Here is a 20,919-nt window from a genome sequence, read left to right as displayed (position 1 = left end):
ACCCGGTCTGGGTTCTAGGACCCCGGCGCTGCTTCGCGAGTCACCGGTCTGAGCCCGGGCGCCCTCCAGGCAGGCACCGAGTTGGGGCGGAACGCTGTCGTTTTGTGGAGCGTGACTTTTAATTTTCTGTGAGGCAATGTGGAGTGTGCCGCATCGCTGCGCTAGCCTTTTATTTCACCACAAGGTAAATGTTTCACGTCGTCCTAATTACTTAAAGCAGGAGTCCCTCCACCTGGGTACTCTGTGACCCGCTTAGGAGCCGCTCAGAGACAAACCACTTCCCTCGGATGCTCCCACGTCGCTGGTACTAAGTTTAGGAAGTTCTCCAACCTGCGTAAATGGCCCTGGGATTTCGATCGCTTCTTCCGAGGGGCGCGCACCCTGGCCGGCCGCCTCCGTTGTCCCCGCGGGGTCTCCGCTTTGTATCATTATCTGGACTTAAAATTAGTCCTGGCCCGTCCTCCTGCGAGGAACGCACGGAGGTGTCTTGCACTTGGGGACCCGCGGGAAGCGTGGCTGGCAGCTGTGCGCTGAGGGTCTCCAGCCAGGGCGCTTTGCGGACGCCGGCGCTGCGCCATCAGGGGGTTCAGAGCCCGCCCGGGGCGCGCTGGGCCCGCGGCGCCCCCAGCCCTCCGTGGCTTCCGCGTGGCTCGGACCCCTCGCCTTCAGAGGCGAAGTCTCTGATTTTCTAGCAACGAATTAGTATGTCCTTGAAACACTGCCTACAATTCGAAGAGCAGGACTTCTCAAAATGTTTGGGGTCAAGACTATCAGATTTACAGTATCATTCATGAGTGTGGGGGACATCATTTCATACTTTACAACAGATTTTTTAATTGGAACGACCAAGTAGTACATAGTAATGGTGGCATTTGTATTTGACTATGTCGTTTCACAGTTTTGTATATTAGAGTGAATCAGAATAATCGTCAGGCTTTCCTGTCAATTTCTGTTCAATCACTGCAATTAGAGTGACACTTTAGAAAGAAGCACACCAAAACACCATTGGTTCAAGAAAAGATTACTTTGTTTTGATGCATGAGAAAGCACATCTTCATTTCCCCAGTAAATTACACGTAGTGAGGAGTAAAGCAATTGGAAAGCAATGTTTCAGATTCCATGAAGAAGCAAATCAAACAAGAACTTTTAAAGGTTTTCCTCATATAAAGAGATACCATAAAGCTACAAATCACAAAAGATGATGTCGCCTTGTTCTATAAAGATTTAAAAAAGTCAGATGTTTCAGATCACTTAAGGCTGAACTGACTCCTGTTTTACAAATGTTCTTTTACTTTTCGGTTATGGAGAAGGTGAGGTGTGAGTACTTCGTCTTTTTGTCACTAAGTTTTCAGATTCCTTCAAAGAGATTCCTGTACTAATAGAGAAAAACACACACACAGCATTAAATTATTTCAAGAATGCAAGTTATCCCAAACAGGTAGCAAACAGTATCTAGGACACAGTAACCAGGCTAATGATTAGTCACCAAACTGTGTGAATCTTCTCAAGCTTTAATGGGAGCAGAAACATAAAGATTCCTCCCTCTGGGACAGGGAAGAATAGGAAAATCTATGAGTTGGGAGAGGTATGGAAATAAGAATATTGGAGGGAAAGTGGGCCAGGACGAGGGTGAGGCAAATTAGGTGTGTAGAGAGCCTTAAATTTTGCATCTTTGCCATCTCACACCCTCACCTTAGCCTCGCCTGCTAGAGTCTGCTGTTACTGCCAGAGGTGGGGGCACAGCTGGGCTCTTCACTGCTAGTAACAGTGGCTGGCTAGTGGCCAGCTGTGTTTTCCAGCAGGTCAGGAAGAAAGGACTGATGTAACAAGTCCAACCACTGCGAACTTGTGCTATCCGCTGCCTCTCCAAGCAGCCTGTCTGAATTCTCTAACGATTCTAGATTAGTCTGAATTCCTGCAAGAAGCTAGCATTTGCTGTTAAATTCAAAGTAGATGAAAATCTTCAAATTTTCAACATTACATAAATTAATGACAGATAGCCTTATTTAACTCTTTATATGTGCTAAGTGCTTTACAAGTAAGTACTTTATCTTCCAGTTAGACTTTACAAAAACCCTTTGAGGATTTTACATTTTATAGTTGAGAAAAGGAAGCTCAGAGGGATTGAGTAACTTGCCCGAGGGTCACACAGTAAGCGGCAGACGGGTTGTAAGCCAGGCAGATTGACCCTAACGCTTGTGCTTTTTACCATACTACTCTATTTAATATTTGTCGAGTTCTTTATTATCTGCAAAACATCTTTTTATGTCTATTATCTCAACAAAGGGCATACTTTAACTTGATTGCTATTAACAGTGCAAATACTATTTCTATAGTATATCATTCTTTGGAATTCTTGTCTAGTCTTCCAGAAAATACATGGCTTTAGAGTGCTATACGTTTTATTTCAGAGTGTGGTGTAGGTCTTAAAATTATACTTGCCTTTTTGCTAAGTAGGTCGAATAATTTGTCATTTGAACGCTATAATGTAAATTGATCACACATACAGTGAAGAAAATATAGTGCTTTGAAATACATAAGTTTTATATAATTGGTGCTTTTTTTCACCCTTCAACTATTTCACTCATTGTTTAAAACATAATTTACATAGTTAAATTCACTCTTTTGAGACTATTGTTCACCAAGATTTGATAAACATATACAGTCATGTAACCACTACCACAATAAAGATGAGCAACATTTCATCACCCCCATTCCCCAGTTCCTTTGTGCTGACCCTTTGCAGTCACCCACTAAGACCTTGTCAACTACTGATCTGTTTTCCGTCTCTGTAGTTTTGCCTTTGCCAGAACATCATAGAATCATACAGTATTGAGCCTTTTAAGTCTGGCTTCTTTCGCTTGAATAATGCTTTTGAGGTCTATCCATGTCGTTTCGTGTATCACTAGTTCATTCCTTTTTAATGCTGAGTAATATTCCATTGTATGGATATACTGTATACAGTTCATCCATTCCCCAGTCCAGAGGCCTTTGGGTTGTTTCCAGTTTTTGGTGATTATGAATAAGCCACTATAAACATTTGGGTACAGATTTTTGATTTGGGTACAGATTTTTGTGTGGGTATAGGTTCATTTCACTTTGGAAAATACCAAGGAAAGGAACTCTAGATGTGGTAAGTCTATGTTTAACTTTATAAGAAGAGGTCAAACTATTTTCCAAAGTAGCTGTACCATTAGGTTGGTTCAAAAGTAATCGCGGTTTTTGCAATTATTTTTAACCTTTTAAACCGCAATTACTTTTGTACCAACCTAATATTTTTGAACTTTCACCAGTCGTGCCTGGGAGTTTCAGTTGCTCCATATTTTTGTTAGCATTACAGGATTTTTTCTTATCTATTTTAATAGATATTTTTAAAGAAAAAAATGATCCAATATTTTAAAATCAGATAATTCCACAATCTGGATATCTTGCTTGCCAGCTAGTGTGATTTCTCAAGTTCAGCATATCTGCCTGACTGCATTGTTTGGGAGCCAAGTAGCTGTACCTGCCTTTAGTCGGACATGTGCTCTCTAATTCCCCTCAATCATAGTCTCACCTGCTTTCCTCACTTACTTTACCTGCCCGGACCTGAGGACATTTTTGAGACCTCCTTGCGGAGCAGTTGAGAACTCGGCTTTTGGAGTCAGTGACCTGGATTCAAATCCCAGCTCTGGGATTTGACTGTGAGGTCTGTGACTACAGGTCCCTATGGGCCATCTCCATTGCTCATGTCCCATCTATAAAATCAGGCTGGTAGGATTCTCATCTCAAAGGGTTCTACTGCTTTTTTGTTTTGTTTTAATTTGTTTGAGTAATGAAGATTCAGCTTTCAAATAGACATTTTGGACTGGAAAATAACTAATATAATTCCTATAAATTAGAGGTCATATAACTCTTGTTTCCAGAGTAAGCCATTGACAGAGTGGAGACTAGAAGTCACAAAAGCTACCTTACACTGTTTTAAAAACTTTGTTGCTTACTCCAATTGCTTTTTTTTTTTTTTTCAGGGGTGGGGTCCTAATTTCAAAAGAGTTCTTTGAGAACTGCATATCAAAATCTTAACATTACACCTACATTTCTGATACATAAGTTTATTTTGCCTATAAAATCAATCAGACTGAGGTTAGGTTCAACACAACAAAATTAAAGGCATTTAGAGCTTTGCGAATAAGATTATGTAAGATCATCCTAGAGTTTTGTGACTAAAAAATATTTTCTAAGTTTTAAAAATTCTTCTTGAAGCATGTAGGAGATCTGTTGTCGCAACTGTTCAAACACAACCTTAACAGTGGTGAAAGCAAGTTATTTTCACTGGTTGTCAAGTTCACTTTTTAATTCAAAGAAATCAATGCTTCCATATTCTAACTGAAGATAGTAGGAATTTTATAAATAGCTAAATAACATACATGAACATTTCCTATGAATTATGGGTCCCAGAGATTCACATTCCTTATAGTTATCTGAAACTAAGGACATTCTAACCCAGCTAGAAGGTTATTATTTTTGCATTAACAAAAGAAATGAATTGACTCTATTGACATTCCTTGGGCTTGAAAGATAGTGAAATAACCAAACAACAATTTGGTTTTTTCACTGTACAGTATTTTCAGTGGATCTTATTTACAATATATAAATGCATTTAATGTCTATTTTAAAATTACTAAGGCTCAAGCACCTCCTAGCATGTTTGAAAAGAGAGGAAACATCTGTCAGAAGTATTTACTGTGACAAACACAAAAAGAGGCAATAATGTGTACATTTTTTGTTTAATACCATATATTTTAATTGAACAGTGAAGGCATTTGTTCAGCATCAGCCTTTAAATAAAAAAATAGTTTTGAACTAATCTTTAATTAAAGTGTACATTGATAGTATCAAGTTCAGTTTGAGGGTCAAAAACAACGTCAACGAGTCTGCCTTTTTCCTCCCTGTAGGGAATGAAGGCTTGTGTAAATATACACGAGCACAGACTGCACGCATTTATAAAGGAGGCAGAAAACATTTCCCTGTCATAGGACAGATGTTGCTTCCTTGTGTCCCACAAGGATACAGGCACAGCTCCCAGTGTGTGGAACCTTAAGTAGAGGGGGGCACATACTGGGAGCATTGGGGAGAAGCACTCTAAGAAGCGCCTTTCCACCTCTGAGCAGGCTCCCCACCTCGAGTATTAAACATAGACTGTGGGCCACGAGTCGGCTGAGGCCGGCTCATTCTCTCCCTTAAAGTAATTCACAGAAGGAGTTGCTTCAATCAACTTTTTAGAAACTAAAAAAAATCTATTCTTTGTGTTTGGGCTGGGTATTTTGTTTTTAATGCTTTACTGACCTTCTAGCTTTATTCTCAGTGTCTCTCAGCTTTACACTAAATGAGGAACATGTTAGCAACAGGCACCCACTCAACATCTGTATCAAGAGCTTAATGAAATCCCACCGTACATTGGGTCACCTTTTATCAAAGACAGGTTAGCACGGATTTTCCCATTTAACAAGACAAGTCTTTTATGATAACAAAATGCTATTTTAGCATGCCCACAGTAAAAATGGTAGTAAGGAAATAAAATATTTAAAATGAAATATTTAGGTAATTTTTTTTTCACATTATAAAACTGAAGACTCGGGATTGAACATAATTAACTTTTCTGACCGTGGTGGGAGCAGGACATTTTTCGTGTTCTTTTCACAGGAACCCCTCTGTACTGCTGGCTTCTTTTAGGGTAGCCTGTCTTTGCAGTACAGAGCAGTTAAAGATGCATTTAGCTCTGTATTGAATGTTCCTCGTAAGGAAAATGAGGATACAGTGATTTATTCGCTGTTTCATCTGTGTAGTCCCAGGGATTAGAGCTTTGCTTGGGGCTAGAGAACACTGTGTTTCCCCGAAAATAAGACCTAGCAGACAATCAGTTCTAATGCGTCTTTTGGAGCAAAAATTAATATAAGACCCGGTCTTATTTTACTATAATGTAAGACCTGGTCTTATATTAATTTTTGCTGCAAAAGACACATTAGAGCCGATGGTCCAGCTAGGTCTTATTTTCGGGGAAACACAGTGTAACACACGGTATGTGGTATGGTCACAGCTCACAACTGATCTTAGTGTGTATGGCATTGTATAGAATTTACCAACATTGTTTTCTGACGCTGTGTCCATTTTGATTGTTTTCTTTTCCACCTCGATGATATACCAGTGAGACCATTAAAAGTGCTTGGCAAAACACAAAACTCATGAACACTGTGGCAGAACTGACACCAGTTGTATAAATCCTTAAGAAACTGCTGTGGTGCTACAGACACACTGGCTAAGGTTTTGATGGTAGTTACAATGAACATACTACGGAAGCAGTAAAGCAAATTTTCACACAGCTTCCAGGCTTTTTGTTGTTGTTTGTTTGTTTGTTTGTTGGTTTTTGTTAATGGAGAGGAGACAAGACCTAAACTAGGACCCCTTCCATACCTATTCTCCTCTCCCCAAGTGAAGCATTTCCGACTCCCAGGACTCTCTCTCCCTTAAGCCTCCGTCCTGACAAGCCTAAGCCAGTCTTCACGGAATGGGGAGACGACAGTGCGACCTGTTGTTCATGGCTTTCCTTCCGGTGGCTCCATTAAGGAATGCTAAGTTACCATCGCTTGAGTACACCCTGCAAAGAGGGTCTCATGACAAATTCACCTGACCTTCAGCAAACAGTTCTGGAAAAAGGAAATCTCTTCCAAAGCATGTCCACTGACTGATTATTTCTCAATGAAATATGCGGTTACCCTTCATTGTATTGAAATGACTACTGTTGGAAAGATCAATAGAGCAATCATTTTTTGCTTATCAATGAAAAAAAAGTTGAATGAATAATTTAGTGGCTGTATTAGGATCTGGTTTATAATGCCCATAGTGTTTATCACACTATACATTAATTATATCACATTTGACTCTCTGACCAACTCGTAGGAAGATCTTTGAGATCAGGACTCTCTCATTTGAGTTTTTATATTCAGTACTGCTCAGCACATAGCAGGTGCCCATTAGATTTATGAATAAATGAAGTTATTTTCTGTTATGACTTCTCTTTACATTGAAGCAATATCATCTTTTAAAACCCCGAAAGCAACTTTCTTCTTCTCAGGAGACTTATAGCTGATTCGCCTGGAGCTAAATTATGTACATACTCAAGTTTAGAGCAGTGATTCTTGAAGTATCTGTTGGATCACAAACCCCTTTGAGAGTTTAATGAACTCCTAATGTCTCCTTCAGCGACACCAGATTAAGACCCTTTGGTTTGCGGCCGTGGTGAAAGTAGCCCACGTGTCGGGCCTCCCCTCCTTTCTGCCACCAGTTGCCCTTCCGGGTCATCCACTCACCAGTGGGCCACCCATCATCAGCTGGGCCTCAGGCTCCTTTGGTGTGATCCCTGCTCATTCCCACATCGCTACCTGCTGCCTCTGGGACTTCCTGAGTCACCTCCCCAACCTCAGGGGTGTATCTAGCTTGTGACGCCCAGCTCTTCTTGACCAATCCTTCCACCTCAACTTTGTCACTGTTCTGCTAGACCAACCATGAGCTTTTCTTTCTTTTCTTTCCCCCCCCTTTGCTGCTTAGCCAAGAAGAATCGAGAACAGAGAACGAGGAGAGACAGATGAAGGGCCTGTCTTCCTCTGTGCTGTTGACTGACAGTGAGGGTGTCCCCTCCTCCCCGGAAGATAAATCATATAAATATTTGAAAGAACTTACCTTGTCTCTTCACTAATATTAGGGTTATCTTCATGAGAGCTTTCTGGAGGTGCATTTCCATTTGCAAGGTATGTCTGTACAGCAGAGAAAAAGACTAATTTTGGCTTACCCACCTGTGGGTAATAAACAGGAACTATGTGAGGCATTGTTTCAAAGTTACCTGTAGCGTACAAAGAATTAAAAGCATTCTGCTTTGAAACTAATAACTAAATTGTGAACACAACATATAACAGCATTAGACTATATAAAATTATAGCTTATGAAATGGAATTAAATAAGTTAATTGGATCCACGGGAAAACCAATAAAAAATTAATATCCGAGATAAAATATCATAGACTTTCATACATAGAAGCCTACACAGGAAAGTTTATAGTCAAATCTTAGACAAAATGGGTACACGAAAGTTACTATAAATATTAACATCCCTTGCATTTTGCTGTTCTAAGTTTCTTTTTTCAGAGCGTTTAACCTTTAGGGAGTAGATTAGTCGCTCGCGTAGGTCTTGCCTTTCTCTCTGCACTTAACGTCCCCTGTCATTACTGATCCTACTCCATTTCCAGCAGTGATTTCCTTTGAAGTGGGGGCTGCCTTATCATTGCTAATTCCCAGTGTCGAGCAGAGTCCTAGGTGCTCAATAAGTGTTTGTTAAATGAATACATGAATGTTTCCATCAAAACACTACAAAAGTAAATGCTGGGCCAGCCCGGTGGCTCAGGCGGTTAGAGCGCCATGCTCCTAACTCCGAAGTGCTGCAGGGAACATAGGGCTGCTAATGTCGCTCTAAGATCCTGATTTAAATTCTTTCGAATAAATACCCAGAAGTGGGACTGTGAGATCATATGGTAGTTCTATTTTTACATTTTGAGGCACTGCCGTGCTGCTTTGCAGAGTGGCTGCACCATTTTGCATTCTCACCAACAGTGTGCAAAGGGTCCAAGTTCTCCACGTCCTCACCAACATTTGTCTTATATTTTTTTGATAACAGCCATCCTGACAGGTGTGAGGTGATAACTCATCGTGGTTTGGATTTGCATTTCCCTGTTGATGAGTGACATTGAGCATCTGTAATATCCCTGTTGGCCATTTGTAGGTCTCTTTGGAGTTATGTATGTTCAAGTCCCTAGCCCATTTTTAAAGTCGGGTTATGAGTTTTTTAGCTATTGAGTTGTAGGAGTTCCTTTTTTCTTTTGGAGCTTGACCCCATATCAGATATATGGTTTGCAAATATTTTCTCCCATTCTGTAGATTGCATTTTCACTGTTTCCTTTGCTGTGCCGAAGGTGTTTAATTTGTCTCACTTGTTGATTTTTGTTTTTTGTGGTCTGTGCTTTTGGTGTCATATCCATGAAATCATTGCCAAGACTAATGTCAGGTTTTGCCCCTCAGTTTTTCCCTCTAGGGGTTTTACAGTTTTGGGTCATATTTTAATCTACTTTGAGTTGATTTTTTGTATGGTGTAAAATAAGGGTCCCATTTCATTCTTTTGCATGTGGACATCCAGTTTTCACAACATTTGCTAAAGAGATTATCCTTTCCTCATTGTGTATTGTGGGCACCCTTGTTAAAGATCAGTGGGCTGTTTCTGTGTGGATTTACTTTTGAGCTGTCAGTTCTGTTCCATAGGTCTGTATGTCTGTCTTATGCCAGTACCATCCTGTTTTGATTCCTGTAGCTTTATAATGTATTTTGAAATCGGAAAGCGTGATGCCTCCAGCTTTGTTCTTCTTTTTCAAGGTTGATTTGGATATTTTTTGTGGTTCCACATGAATTTTAGAATTGTTTTGTCTATTTCTGTGAAAAATGCCTTTGGAATTTTGATAGGGATTGCACTGAATCTGTAGATGACTCTGGGTGTTATAGAATTTTAATGATATTGAATCATCCAGTCCTTGAACACAGGATGTCTTCCTATTTGTTTGTGTCTTAATTTCTTTCATCAATGTTTTATGGTTTTCAGTATACCATTCTTTCATCTCCTTAGTTAAGTTTATTCCTAGGTATTTCATTCTTTTTTTGGTGCTATTGTAAGTGGAATTGTTTTCTTAATTTCCTTTTCAGATAATTGTTAGTGTATCTATGTGGCTTTAAGAATTACTTTTATTAATTAGTAGGGGGGGTCACACTAGATTATAAAGAGATTAATAAGGATTTTATTGAAAAAATTAAATGACTATAATTTTTAAAAATTGTAAACCTTAAGATACATTATATTATTTTGTTGAATTTTACTGGGGAACTTAAAAATTAATTGAATTGTCTCTGAATCGGAAAAATTTGTGAAATCTATTAAGATGAAGGAACCGTTATTGTAGAATAGGCTCAAATTTTGGGTGAGGGCTAGTGTTGAATTCTATGAGTACCTCAATATTAATAAGGTACTTTGGTATCTTTGATATAATACTGAAAATGTGTAAAATATTGGAATCCTTACCCTGGGTCTAATTCTGCCTTTCACAGCCAGCCAGGGATAACCAGAGAAGGAGAAATGCCTCCTGTCTGTGTTATAGGTTTCAGATCTTGAGAAATTCACATTGCCAACACAGTTTCATCATTCATGGGTATACTGTCAGCTCAGAAAGTCCCATTCTTCAAAATGATTTCCCACAGTTCACATTCAGTGGACATGAGATGGCAAAATCCTCAGAGTTCTATGCCTTCCCACCTCTACTTCTCCTTGCCTCGACCTCCTTGCACGAGAGACAAAGCTGCTAGGATATGCTGTCTGTCCATGCATAAAGCGTCACTGTACTGTTACACTTTCCCTGTCCCTATTCTCGTAGCCTAACCCCTTTCTATGCCCCCCATCCTCTGTTAGCTATGGAACAGGAAGACCATTAGCATTCAAACAGGTGGAAAGGAGGAAGCGCTCATTCCAATGTTGTGACCTGCACGATCTATGGAGTAATTCTAGGATGCTACCCAGTATGATAAAGATAATTGTTACCCATTACGCTGAGCAACATTTAGTGGCATTACTTAGGCAAAGGAGGTTGGCATGTCCTTTGCAACACAAACTTACGCATATTGTAATCAAAATATGCAACTTTTGGGGTGTGTACATAAGACTTGAGTGTAGGCCACAGATATGGTTGTGATACATGTTTATTTTCTACCTGGAGGAAAAATGTGATTTGTAAACTGTTGCTAGACAAATATACTAGTGACTTAGGTTTCACAATTTACATAGCTGATTGTTGTGTCACCATTTACTGTATTTTGCCGTGTATGATGTGCACTTTTTTGCCCAAATTTGTGAGGGAAAAATAGGGATGTGCACTATACATGGGGAGCACTAATTCTGTATCTATATAAATGTTTTTAATTCTTTTATTTATGCTTATGAGTTAAAAGTGTAACTCTAGAAGTCAATAACGATGTCCGTATGCAAAATAATTCCCTGGAATACGAGAATTGGTTTTGTTGAACTTAATGACGAACTTGCAACCACGCCGAGTTCTTGGCCTTCTATGATGTGTAAATATCATAAATTTGTTACCGATACATAAAATTTCTTGCACCTTGTATCTGTTCTTGTGTTCTATAATTATTTGTTACATAAAATTTCTGTACCATAATATGTTAAAAAAATAAATGCTAAAATTCCTTTATAATACAAAAAAACAAGTACCTAATGTAAACAAATAAAAATTTGAATTAGTGAAATGAAAGATTATTTCCCTGAAACTTTGGGCCAAAAACATTGGTGCGCATTATACATGGCAAAATACGATACATAATTAATACCATGCACTTTTGCCAGATATAAAATTATACATTTTCCACACCCCCAGTGCTGTTTACATAGCTGACACAGTCATACTCAATAAGAACCAAACACAGCTTTTGCTGATAATGGCTACAATTATCAAATATAAACATTACAGGTTAAATTTCCTAGGAATTATAAATAAGTTAAAAAAAAACACCCAAATACCTTACACAAAAAATCTAAACAATCTTCCTTATTTCTCCCAATTTTTGTTGTTGTTGAGTAGAAGATTCTCTTTGCTAGTAGAAGTGGTCAACTACAGAATGACAGCTTACTTACTAATGACAGCTTACTTACTTATATATGAATTACTTGCATCCTCTTTCTTACTGTTCCTTTTCTTGCTGATTTTCTTGGCATCTTTGGATGCTTTCCAATTTATTAGGAATTGTCTTTCCATATGTTTAATTTCTTTTCCATCAAGAAATTCTAGAGAAAAATATATATGTTAAAAAAAATACAATATGTAGGTAAATATATACCAATATATAGGGCATACTAACTTAAGTTACACTGTAGGCTGAAATACATGTCTTTTTAAAATACCTTATTTACACAACTTCTGTATTTTTGTTTAGCTTTTATTTTTAATTCTTTTTCTGACTTCAAAAAGAATATGTTTATTATACAAGCAACTGAAACAGGATGGAAAAAGACATAAAAATGCTCTGTATTACTATATCAATACCTCTCCTTCCCGTCACTGACAAAGATAATCACCGTAAACAATTCAATGTATGGTCACCCTTCCAGGGTCATATGTACATTATATTGTTATTGTTAAAAACAAAAATGTCATACTCAACAAAAATTATTGCCTATTTCTTTAAATAACACCATGGTTATTGTTGGGAAAAAGCAAAATATATTTTATCTTAAAGCGAATAAGAAGTTTTATATATGTAACATGGTATTTTAAAAGCACATACATTTATAATGCTTATTATATCCTAGAACCAAGGCTATAATAGGAACAATTTACATAGCTGGCCTCTTGGTTCTATGAAGTGAGATTTCAGCTATCTTTACATTGTGTTCCTTTAAAAAAGTTTTGAAAATTGAGCATCTTAATTACACAAATAATTTTTGTATGTTTTAAGATATTTGAAAAATACAAAAGAAAAATGGGAAAAAAAATTAACTTTGCCTGTATTTCACAACCAGCAATCACTACAAACCACTGATAACGTGTTTCTTAGAATTCTTTTTTTTCTATGTATGATGTGCATTATATAAAATTGGAATTCTCTATTTATACAGCATTACATCCTACTTTTCAATATTGTGTTGTGAGCTTTTTACCATGTCTTTCTTTAAACACAGTTTTTAATGGCTGATAGTATTCTACTGTATGGATACACCGTAAAATAATAGGATATTTTATATTACCTTTTTTAATTACGTGAATATGGGTGGCCTTAATTTAATATAAAGACTATCTTTTGTAGCAAAATTTGCTATATAGTATTTTTAAAGTTAAATATACTTTCTCTCATCACCCATATAATGTCTTCCACCTGATCCCAGAATGCAGAAAGGACGTAGTAAAAATTTTTAGATTATATTATTACAGGGAAAAATGACAATGCCCTGATGAAATATTAATTGTACTACTGAAAGTATTAACATTACCACTTAAATATGATCCATAACATTGTTATACCCAAAGTACAAAATCAAGTGATGAAACTAGAAATATAAATTAGAACCATAAACACTAGAATTTTAATTGTTTCCATATCTTGCCTCATGTACTTATTTTAACTGAATAACAGCGCTCTCCAAATTATAATGTAAGAAATTGGCTAAATGTTTTATCATCACACATCTTATAGTACTTACAACTTTATATTAAAAGTCATTGTTTTGTGTTCAGTTTTCCAAACCACTTGTATTTATTGATGTCTTTTTCCAGATCTGTTTCTATTAATAATTGTATCATTTGTGAGTATATTTTGGATGTCATATGTGTAAATCAATACATATTTTTAAAAATATCTATTATAAGGATAAGGAGTGAAAAATCCAAGTCTTTTACCATAATCCCATTTCCAGACAAAGCTGAGGAATGACTAGGAGACGAGGCCTCAGTAAATCTGATTCTGTCTCACTTTTAGCACGTGCTCTTATTTGAGGTTATTAGGTGTGGAGATGGTTCAGGAGGGGAAGCCAAGCAATGGACACAAGGTCGGAGACCTGTGAGATTTGTTTCAATGCGTTGCTCTCAACACAAAATTTGCTTCCACTCATACTAAGTAAACCAAGAGTGTGGATTGTTATCCTATTTGGTAAGAACTGGGTTACTTACAAAACAGAAAATGGCTCCCCATAGTTCTTTTTAATGGGACACATCAAACCAGGCTTTCAGTTAACTTTGTGTTATTTGGCTTTGCGTTCAGGAAAAAGGAAATTAAAATAAGACAAGCTAAAATCAAAGAGAATTTGTTGTACGTGTATATAGGCATAGAAACAACACTGAAAGGACGTATATTAAAGTGTTAACAGCAGATTTATGGCAGGATTATGAATGTTATTTTCTTTTCTGCATTTCCTGCATTTTGTAGAAGAAATACGTATTAATTTTACAGTCATAAAATATGTCATAGAAAAGAGTTATTTTTTTTAAAGCTTTGAATAAATCCTCTTTATTTTGCAATCAGTACACTTATCTCCATATCTTTTACAGCATTGCATGCGGTACTGTAGCATCACAAATGGTTCCATGAACACTGGAAGATTCTTAATTATCAAACATTAATTGTGTTTACTCTGCTTCCTAAGGAAAGTGGACTAATAAGATTGTTGTGGTGGGCAGAGAGGAGAGGAGGTGGAGAGCTGGGGGTGGTGCAAAGCAGAAACATCTGTAGAGCTTTTAAAAAATATGCATAACTATTCTCCCTGCATATTCTCTGTTCCCAACCACTGGCTGGGGGGGGGGGGGGGTAAAAGGTGGGCAGGGTATGACCCTCACATACGTATTTTGAAAAATCATCTTGGATTTTTCTGATATGCCCTCTGTCGATCCCTTCCTCCCCCCTGCACTAGCATTATGATTAATCAAGGTTTACTACGGCCCTGAGCTGTGAAACGGTTTTGTGATACGTTAGTTTTACACCCAAGTTCAGCATGTCACAGAAGTTCTGATACAGGAAACCGGCTCACAGGTCTCCTTTGTGAGAGGGCAGTGCTGGTCTCCTGATGCTGTATCACTGGGTCCCTGTTGTAGAACTTTGGTCCATCTCCCCCAATATAGTGCATACTTGGGAAAATTATTATTTGTAAGGGTCTCTAAAGGACTCCCTACCCTGCTCCATTTTCAAATGAAAGAAACTCCCGTATGTTCTTAGGGTACCATTTAGCAAGTGTCAAGCAATGAAAACCTTGATAATTTTATCTGCAGGTCCAAGAGCTAAAGAGTCAGGATCTTTCAAGGATTTGTGCCAGTGGAAATTTGGCAGAAGGTGAGTTGAGTTCTACACATTTATCACTAACCACGTTTGTTGGGAACTGCCACATTTTCTTTTGTAAAGAAAAGGTGTCTGGGGCCTTGATTAATTATTTTTGAACATCAGATATTTTTCATGCTTTACTTCTCAATTGTAACTTTTGCTCTTATTCAAAATATCTAGTTTAATGTCGACCATTTCTGTAGATTCAGAGGTCATATTTATATTTCTGAAGGCTTGCTGATACATTAAGTAAAAAGTGAACCAGGTCTCTTTCTCTAAGGAAATGATATTAATTAATATAATATAAATGTATACCTAGTGATTTGGACACCAGTATCAGTCTGTCTCTGTATTTTGGTTTGAGACAAACAGGATTTCCATTCAGATCCATTTTCCACAGCTTTGTCAACTTGTTCAGTAAAAACTCCAAATCCTGTAATTACAGAAGAAAAAGAAAGATACAAATATTTCACAATTATCAGTATTTCTTTCATTCAGTTAAGGGTAATGACTGCTTTTCATGGCGTCTTAGCTAAGTGCCAGGTACTTAGAAAGCGCAACCTAAGTCTTTTTTCCGGATAAAATGGTCTATACTAATACTAGAGGGTGCTAAAGAGAAGGCCAGAAGGGCGGTCCTGAGTTGGAAGCCGCAGACCTGTTCTCTGTCACACTCAGTCAAATGGACCCAACCTGCAGCTTGCCCCAGGGGTTTTGCCCAAGCTGCAGAAGATGCCCCTATTCTTAGTGGGGCTTATGGAAGTTTCCAGATGAAGGCAGTTAAGGAGCAGTGAGTAAGTAGGCCATGGGCATTGCAGGAATGTGAGAAAACAGATGCATAGCCTTAAAAACCAACCAGCTCCTTCAGTTTGCCCTCTTCACCTCCTCTTTCTCTCCCCATTTGTGTTTCTTTTTCCATCCAATGTCACCATCTCTGTTTCCAGTGCCTTGCCTTTTTGTCATTCCTTTCCTTGCTCTCTTCCCTTCCTCATTTTTAAAATATGTATATTTTATTTTAGCTACTGTTTAGTGGAAGTGAAATAATACTTGGAGTATTTCTTATATGTACCCCAAAGTTCTGTTTTTAATTTTAAAAATCAGTGAGTCTCATTTGTAATGAATTACTCAAAACAAGCAATGCAAAAACTGTTTTTCTACTCTAGACCCTTCAACTGATTTTTAAAAATTCAATGGCCATAGGCAAAAAGGAAAGAAAGGAAAACTAACCTTCGATAGGGCAAAAATACTATTTTAAAGCAAATGTTTTGCTGCTAATAATAATAAATGTTGATAATAATTAATTCTGTGGAGAGCTTTCTGGTTTTCAGAGCACTGCCATATATGTGAACTTGGACACATCTAGGGGTGTTGCTATTTAGAATATGGGGGGTGGGAGGATTACAGAATTAATGAAAATTCCAGGTAGCAGCAGACAAGCACCTATGAGTCTTTCATTTGTTTTCCTCAGGCTGAGGCACACATTACCATAGGTATAAGGGAAAATTAGGAGATATAAATTATAGATTAATTCATACATGTTCTGAACTGCAAAGCTGAAAGTAATCAACAATACATTGCCTGGTATTTTTATTCCCTTTATCATTTCCTCACCTACAAAGCTTGGTACCATTCAGCCTTCTGTATCTATTTAACCTAACTATTTGTACCTCCCATCTTATTTTTTGCTTGATCATGTTTATTGTTGCTTAGATACTTCATTGGTCCATTTTTGGAAAAAATTCTTATAATAAGATTGCATGTATTCTTTAGATTTTAGGAATTTTTTTTTTTTTTTTTTTTTTTTTTTTTTGGCTATGAAGCTTTGATGGTAGTTCCTTTCCACATATTAAAAATCCCCACAACACTCTGTCATATCATGGAGGTAACAAATTTGGAATATGCAGAATGCACCTGTATCTACATGAAGAAATGCTGTTTTGGGGGAATAATTACAAGGAAAGCTGGGTGTCTAAGCCCTACTACAGAGTACCTGGCAAGTCCTTTAATCTTCTGAGACCAACATCTTCCTACATAAAGTGGTGAAAGTATTTCCAGATCTGCTTACTTCATTGTTCAACAAACTACTTCTTGAGTCATGGACTAAGATCTGTGCTAGATTCTGAGCTATCCAAATAAATAACTTACGTAAAAAATAGGAATGGCTTTTACAAATGCAGGCAATGCCAAACTTCCTGGCACTGCTGCTACTGTCTGACTTTAGGCAAGCCTGTGTCCTTATGTATAAAGTGGGATAATTAGGAGTAGTTGCCGTGACATACAAAGGCCTGGGACGAAGCAGGTAATAATAAATGTGTTAGTTCTCTGCCTCTTTGCCTGTCCTCTCACCCCTCAGCTGATTTTCTTTCTCTTAATTTTGGTCAACACAGAACAAAAATTGTTTAAGGAAGAATAGGCTTCTGACCACTGACATGTAGTTGACTTATAATACTCATAGACGCAGAAAAGAGTTTAGGGGTTACCAGAGGGGAAGGGGGGAGATGGAGTAGAAGAGGGTAAAGGGGATCAAATATATGGTGATGGAAGGAGAACTGACTCTGGGTGGTGAACACACAGTGCAATATATAGATGATGTATTACAGAATTGTACACTTGAAACCTGCATAATTTTACTAACCAATGTCACCCCAATAAATTTAATACAAAATTAAAAGAAAAAAGAAAACTCTCTTCAAAAGTTATAACTTCACCCTTCAGTCCTGTGCGCTGTATTATGCTCTCTCCACAGTGTTTGATACAGCCATAATTATCCTATTTTATGTGAGAGTTTCAGCTGTATTTCTCAGTCTGAAAACCTGTAAGGAATTGTGCATTGCATTTTTGTGCAGCGTTGAATACAATGCCCATCATTTTTAAATTAAGTAATAAGAACAATAAGAGAACTTTAAATGTACAGAGATAGAGAGTCCTGGAGAGTTTTGTTAATTGTTCCTCACTTGATAAATGACCCTCGACATACTCCCTCCAGTGCATGTTTATTTAAGACTAAACTAATCCTGTACTGAAATATGATTACCCTTTGGATACGCTCTGGTTGTTCATTGCCTTCCTGTCTTTAATAAACTGCTTTCACTTTCCTGCCCTTCAATAAGTTACTAAAGGGAGCAGACACTTTTCTGGATAGTCTCTGTGTGATAAATGATCATGTCATGCTATCACTCAGAGGAGTGCTGCACAGTCCTGAGACGCCAATTCTGTTTCCCATGCAGCGCTGGTGCTAAGCTCCCTGGCAGTCTTCCCTCCACAATTAATGATGGCCACTGATGAACCTGTATTTGACCAGCATGCTCCAATCTTTATCGGAAACGTCTGGCCCAACTGTCCTAACTGAATCTAAAGACAGCCATTTGTCATCCCCCTGACTGCCTGCCATCATCTGCCTGGGAAAAATCTATAATTTTGGGCTTGTTCCTGACTAAACTGTGGAGTGAATAAATTTATCTTTGGGTTACTCTCCTTGTCAGGATCAATATTGAGCAGAGGTTGAATAAATTAGAAACTGGAAAAGCCTGACAGGCCATGGTGGTTTGTTCGTTTGCGTCTTATAAATCAAATATTTAGGTTATATAAGAGGCAAGCACGTCAAATTTTTGATTTCCACCATTCATTCTGAAGATGCTTTACCTCATGATAAATGGTCATCAGAAAACCAATGAAGCAAATCACTAATATATCTGACTGTGAGATGAACTTTTCAGATCATTTTATTGATTTAGCAAACTTTGCAGACATAAAAACTGTAGGTATAGATTTTTTTTAATGTTCTTTTTCTAAATGCACGTTTACAGCCATGATATTTATCTGACTTAATAGTGTCAGCAGGCTGTAGGAGGTTGGCTCTGTTGAAGTTCATGGCTCATCAAGCTACTTGGAGAAATGCAAAAGTTTTATTGTAAATGGTCATTAAAGTGTTTAATATTTTAATACATCAATACATACCTATTTAAAGGAGTTACAGAAAAAAAACCCGCAAAGAAATGTTAACCAAAAGTAAATGTCATTTAAACGAGAGCCCTGTGAGTTAAAGTTTTTCAACTATGGAGTATTGCATTCTTTCTCCTCCTCCTCAAGAGTTGACTTTGCCCCCAGTTTTATTGGGGAGAATTGGGTCATCTGCCCAGAGTTTTCTCAGTTATTTGCCTTAGCTCTCTCATTCCCTCTTCCATTCCTCTTTCCCATTTTTCTCAAAAAAGAGAGTCCCACCTCCTTTCCTAAATTAATTGGTTCTCTCGACCCCATTCCCTCTTTCACTGGCCTCCTTCTCTTGGGATCTTCTTGGTTTTGCATTTGCATTTCCAATCTCTCCCTCTCCACTGTCTCTTACCTACCATCACTACACTTCTTCAAAGACTAGTCCAGACCAGTGCTTCTCACATGTTAGGTGCTTAAGGATCACCTAGTGATCTTGTTTAAGGAATGCAGGTTCTGAATTGTTAGGTCTGGGGCAGAAGCTGAGAGGCTACATTTCGGAGGTGGCGCTGCTGTGTCCTAGGACCACATTTGGTTATAAAGGTCTAGGCCACAGCCTCTGCTTCCTCAGTCACTGGGCATCTCTAGCCTGGGGCTTCTGAACAGGCACTGCTAACCCTATCGCTTATTGCCTTATTTCTCAGTCTCAATTTTTTAGAGCATCTTACACTATTACTGCTCCCTTTATGGCTTTGTGGTTCCACATTCTTCAGGCTCCCTGGATCCTGCATGAATCTCTGACCTCACAAGTAACAAACCTCTGACCAGAGGAAACCCTAATGTATAAACAGGCTGTTTTCCAAAAGTTACTTTTGAGAATGGAGAACACATCCCATCAAAAAACAGTGCCATTCCTGGCAGACTGTTGCCAGAGTCAGCCCATAAAAACAGCCCTATTTAATGAGAAAAAGCCCAAAGAATATCTGTGTGGTGACAGTGCTGTGAAACCTCCCCATGATGTGTCACCATGTTTCCCAAGCGCTAGCGCTCCCTCTGGGGAAGCAGGGGTAGGCGTCCCTGCGGCAGACCATCAGGGGTCAATTCACTTGCTTTTCTGTAATGTACATTTAATCCTTTCAAACAGTGTTTGTTTTTCTTTCCGGGACTACAGGAAAATGTAAAATCATGGCTTGAAAAACGTTTTTCTTCTATAACCCTCCACATTCTCCGTTTATATGCAGGCCCTTTTCAGAAAAAGAATGGCCATGTTGATGACAATAGTAGAACATCTATTCAACCAAGGAAGGAAGGGTCATCTGTCCGTGAGCGGAAGAACCAGATTTTGTGGGATGCCACACTGAGCACCTCATCATACACTCTCTCCTCCCATATCTAGGCAATTTCATCCATGATGGCAGGAGGTTCAGTGACCACTTAACCAATATGCTGAAGACTCCCACATTCTTCTGTCCACCGAGCTCCAGCCTCATATATCCAATTGTCTGCTTGATCGTTTCTCTGGAACACTTAGAAGGCACTTTAAACTCTACATGGCCAAAATTCATGATCTTCTCCCTGTCCCCCAAATCAGTTTCTTGAGTCCCCTATTTTCCATTGTGCAAGGCGGAAGCCAGGGAACCATTCTTGTGCAATTTTTTCCCCCCTAAGGAGGGCGCAGTTCACAGTGGCCCATGCAGGGATCCAACCGGCAACCTTGGTGTTATCAGCACTGCGCTCTAACCAACTGAGCTAACCGGTCACCCTGCCAGGGAACCATTCTTGACTTCTTCTTCCACACTCCTTCTGTCACCACCAAAGTCCTGTCCGCTCTACTTCCTGAACAACTCTTCAGTCTGCCCACTGACTTCATTTCCACCCCAGCCCCATTCAAGTTTCCATTATCTTTCACTTCCTGAATGGCCTGGCCTCTTCCAATCCATTCTCCACACTGTAGCCCTGCTGGTCTTTGCAAAATACTAATCTGTACTCACTTCACCCTGGCTCAAACACCTTCAGTGGCTCCCCGTTGTTCTTAGGATGAAGACAAAACTCTCTGTCA

The 20,919-nt window shown here is 38.5% G+C and overlaps 1 protein-coding gene and 1 long non-coding RNA gene across 3 annotated transcripts in view; one reads left to right on the top strand and one right to left on the bottom strand.

Annotated features, from left to right (window-relative positions):
• Window positions 1-26: 26 nt before the first annotated feature.
• The window catches only part of LOC141568513 (uncharacterized), a 60,469-nt gene continuing 39,576 nt past the window's right edge, over window positions 27-20,919 (top strand). For both annotated transcript variants that reach the window (XR_012491667.1, XR_012491665.1), the window contains exons 1-2: window positions 27-184; window positions 14,888-14,948. This is a non-coding gene — a long non-coding RNA (uncharacterized LOC141568513). The remainder of the gene's footprint in view (window positions 185-14,887; window positions 14,949-20,919) is intronic.
• PPP1R42 (protein phosphatase 1 regulatory subunit 42) overlaps window positions 6,042-20,919 on the bottom strand; it is a 34,223-nt gene continuing 19,345 nt past the window's right edge. Inside the window, exons 6-8 of the mRNA XM_074318664.1 lie at window positions 15,252-15,369; window positions 11,785-11,916; window positions 6,042-7,829 (exon numbers count right to left, since the gene is read on the bottom strand). Of these exons, the coding sequence (XP_074174765.1) occupies window positions 7,822-7,829; window positions 11,785-11,916; window positions 15,252-15,369 (258 nt within the window). The 3' untranslated portion in view covers window positions 6,042-7,821. The remainder of the gene's footprint in view (window positions 7,830-11,784; window positions 11,917-15,251; window positions 15,370-20,919) is intronic.

This window comes from Rhinolophus sinicus, linkage group LG14 (genome assembly GCF_036562045.2).
Source record: "Rhinolophus sinicus isolate RSC01 linkage group LG14, ASM3656204v1, whole genome shotgun sequence".
Taxonomy (NCBI): Eukaryota; Metazoa; Chordata; class Mammalia; order Chiroptera; family Rhinolophidae; genus Rhinolophus; species Rhinolophus sinicus.
The sequence above is the reverse complement of the archived record's forward strand: the minus strand, read 5'-3'. Positions and strand labels throughout refer to the sequence as shown.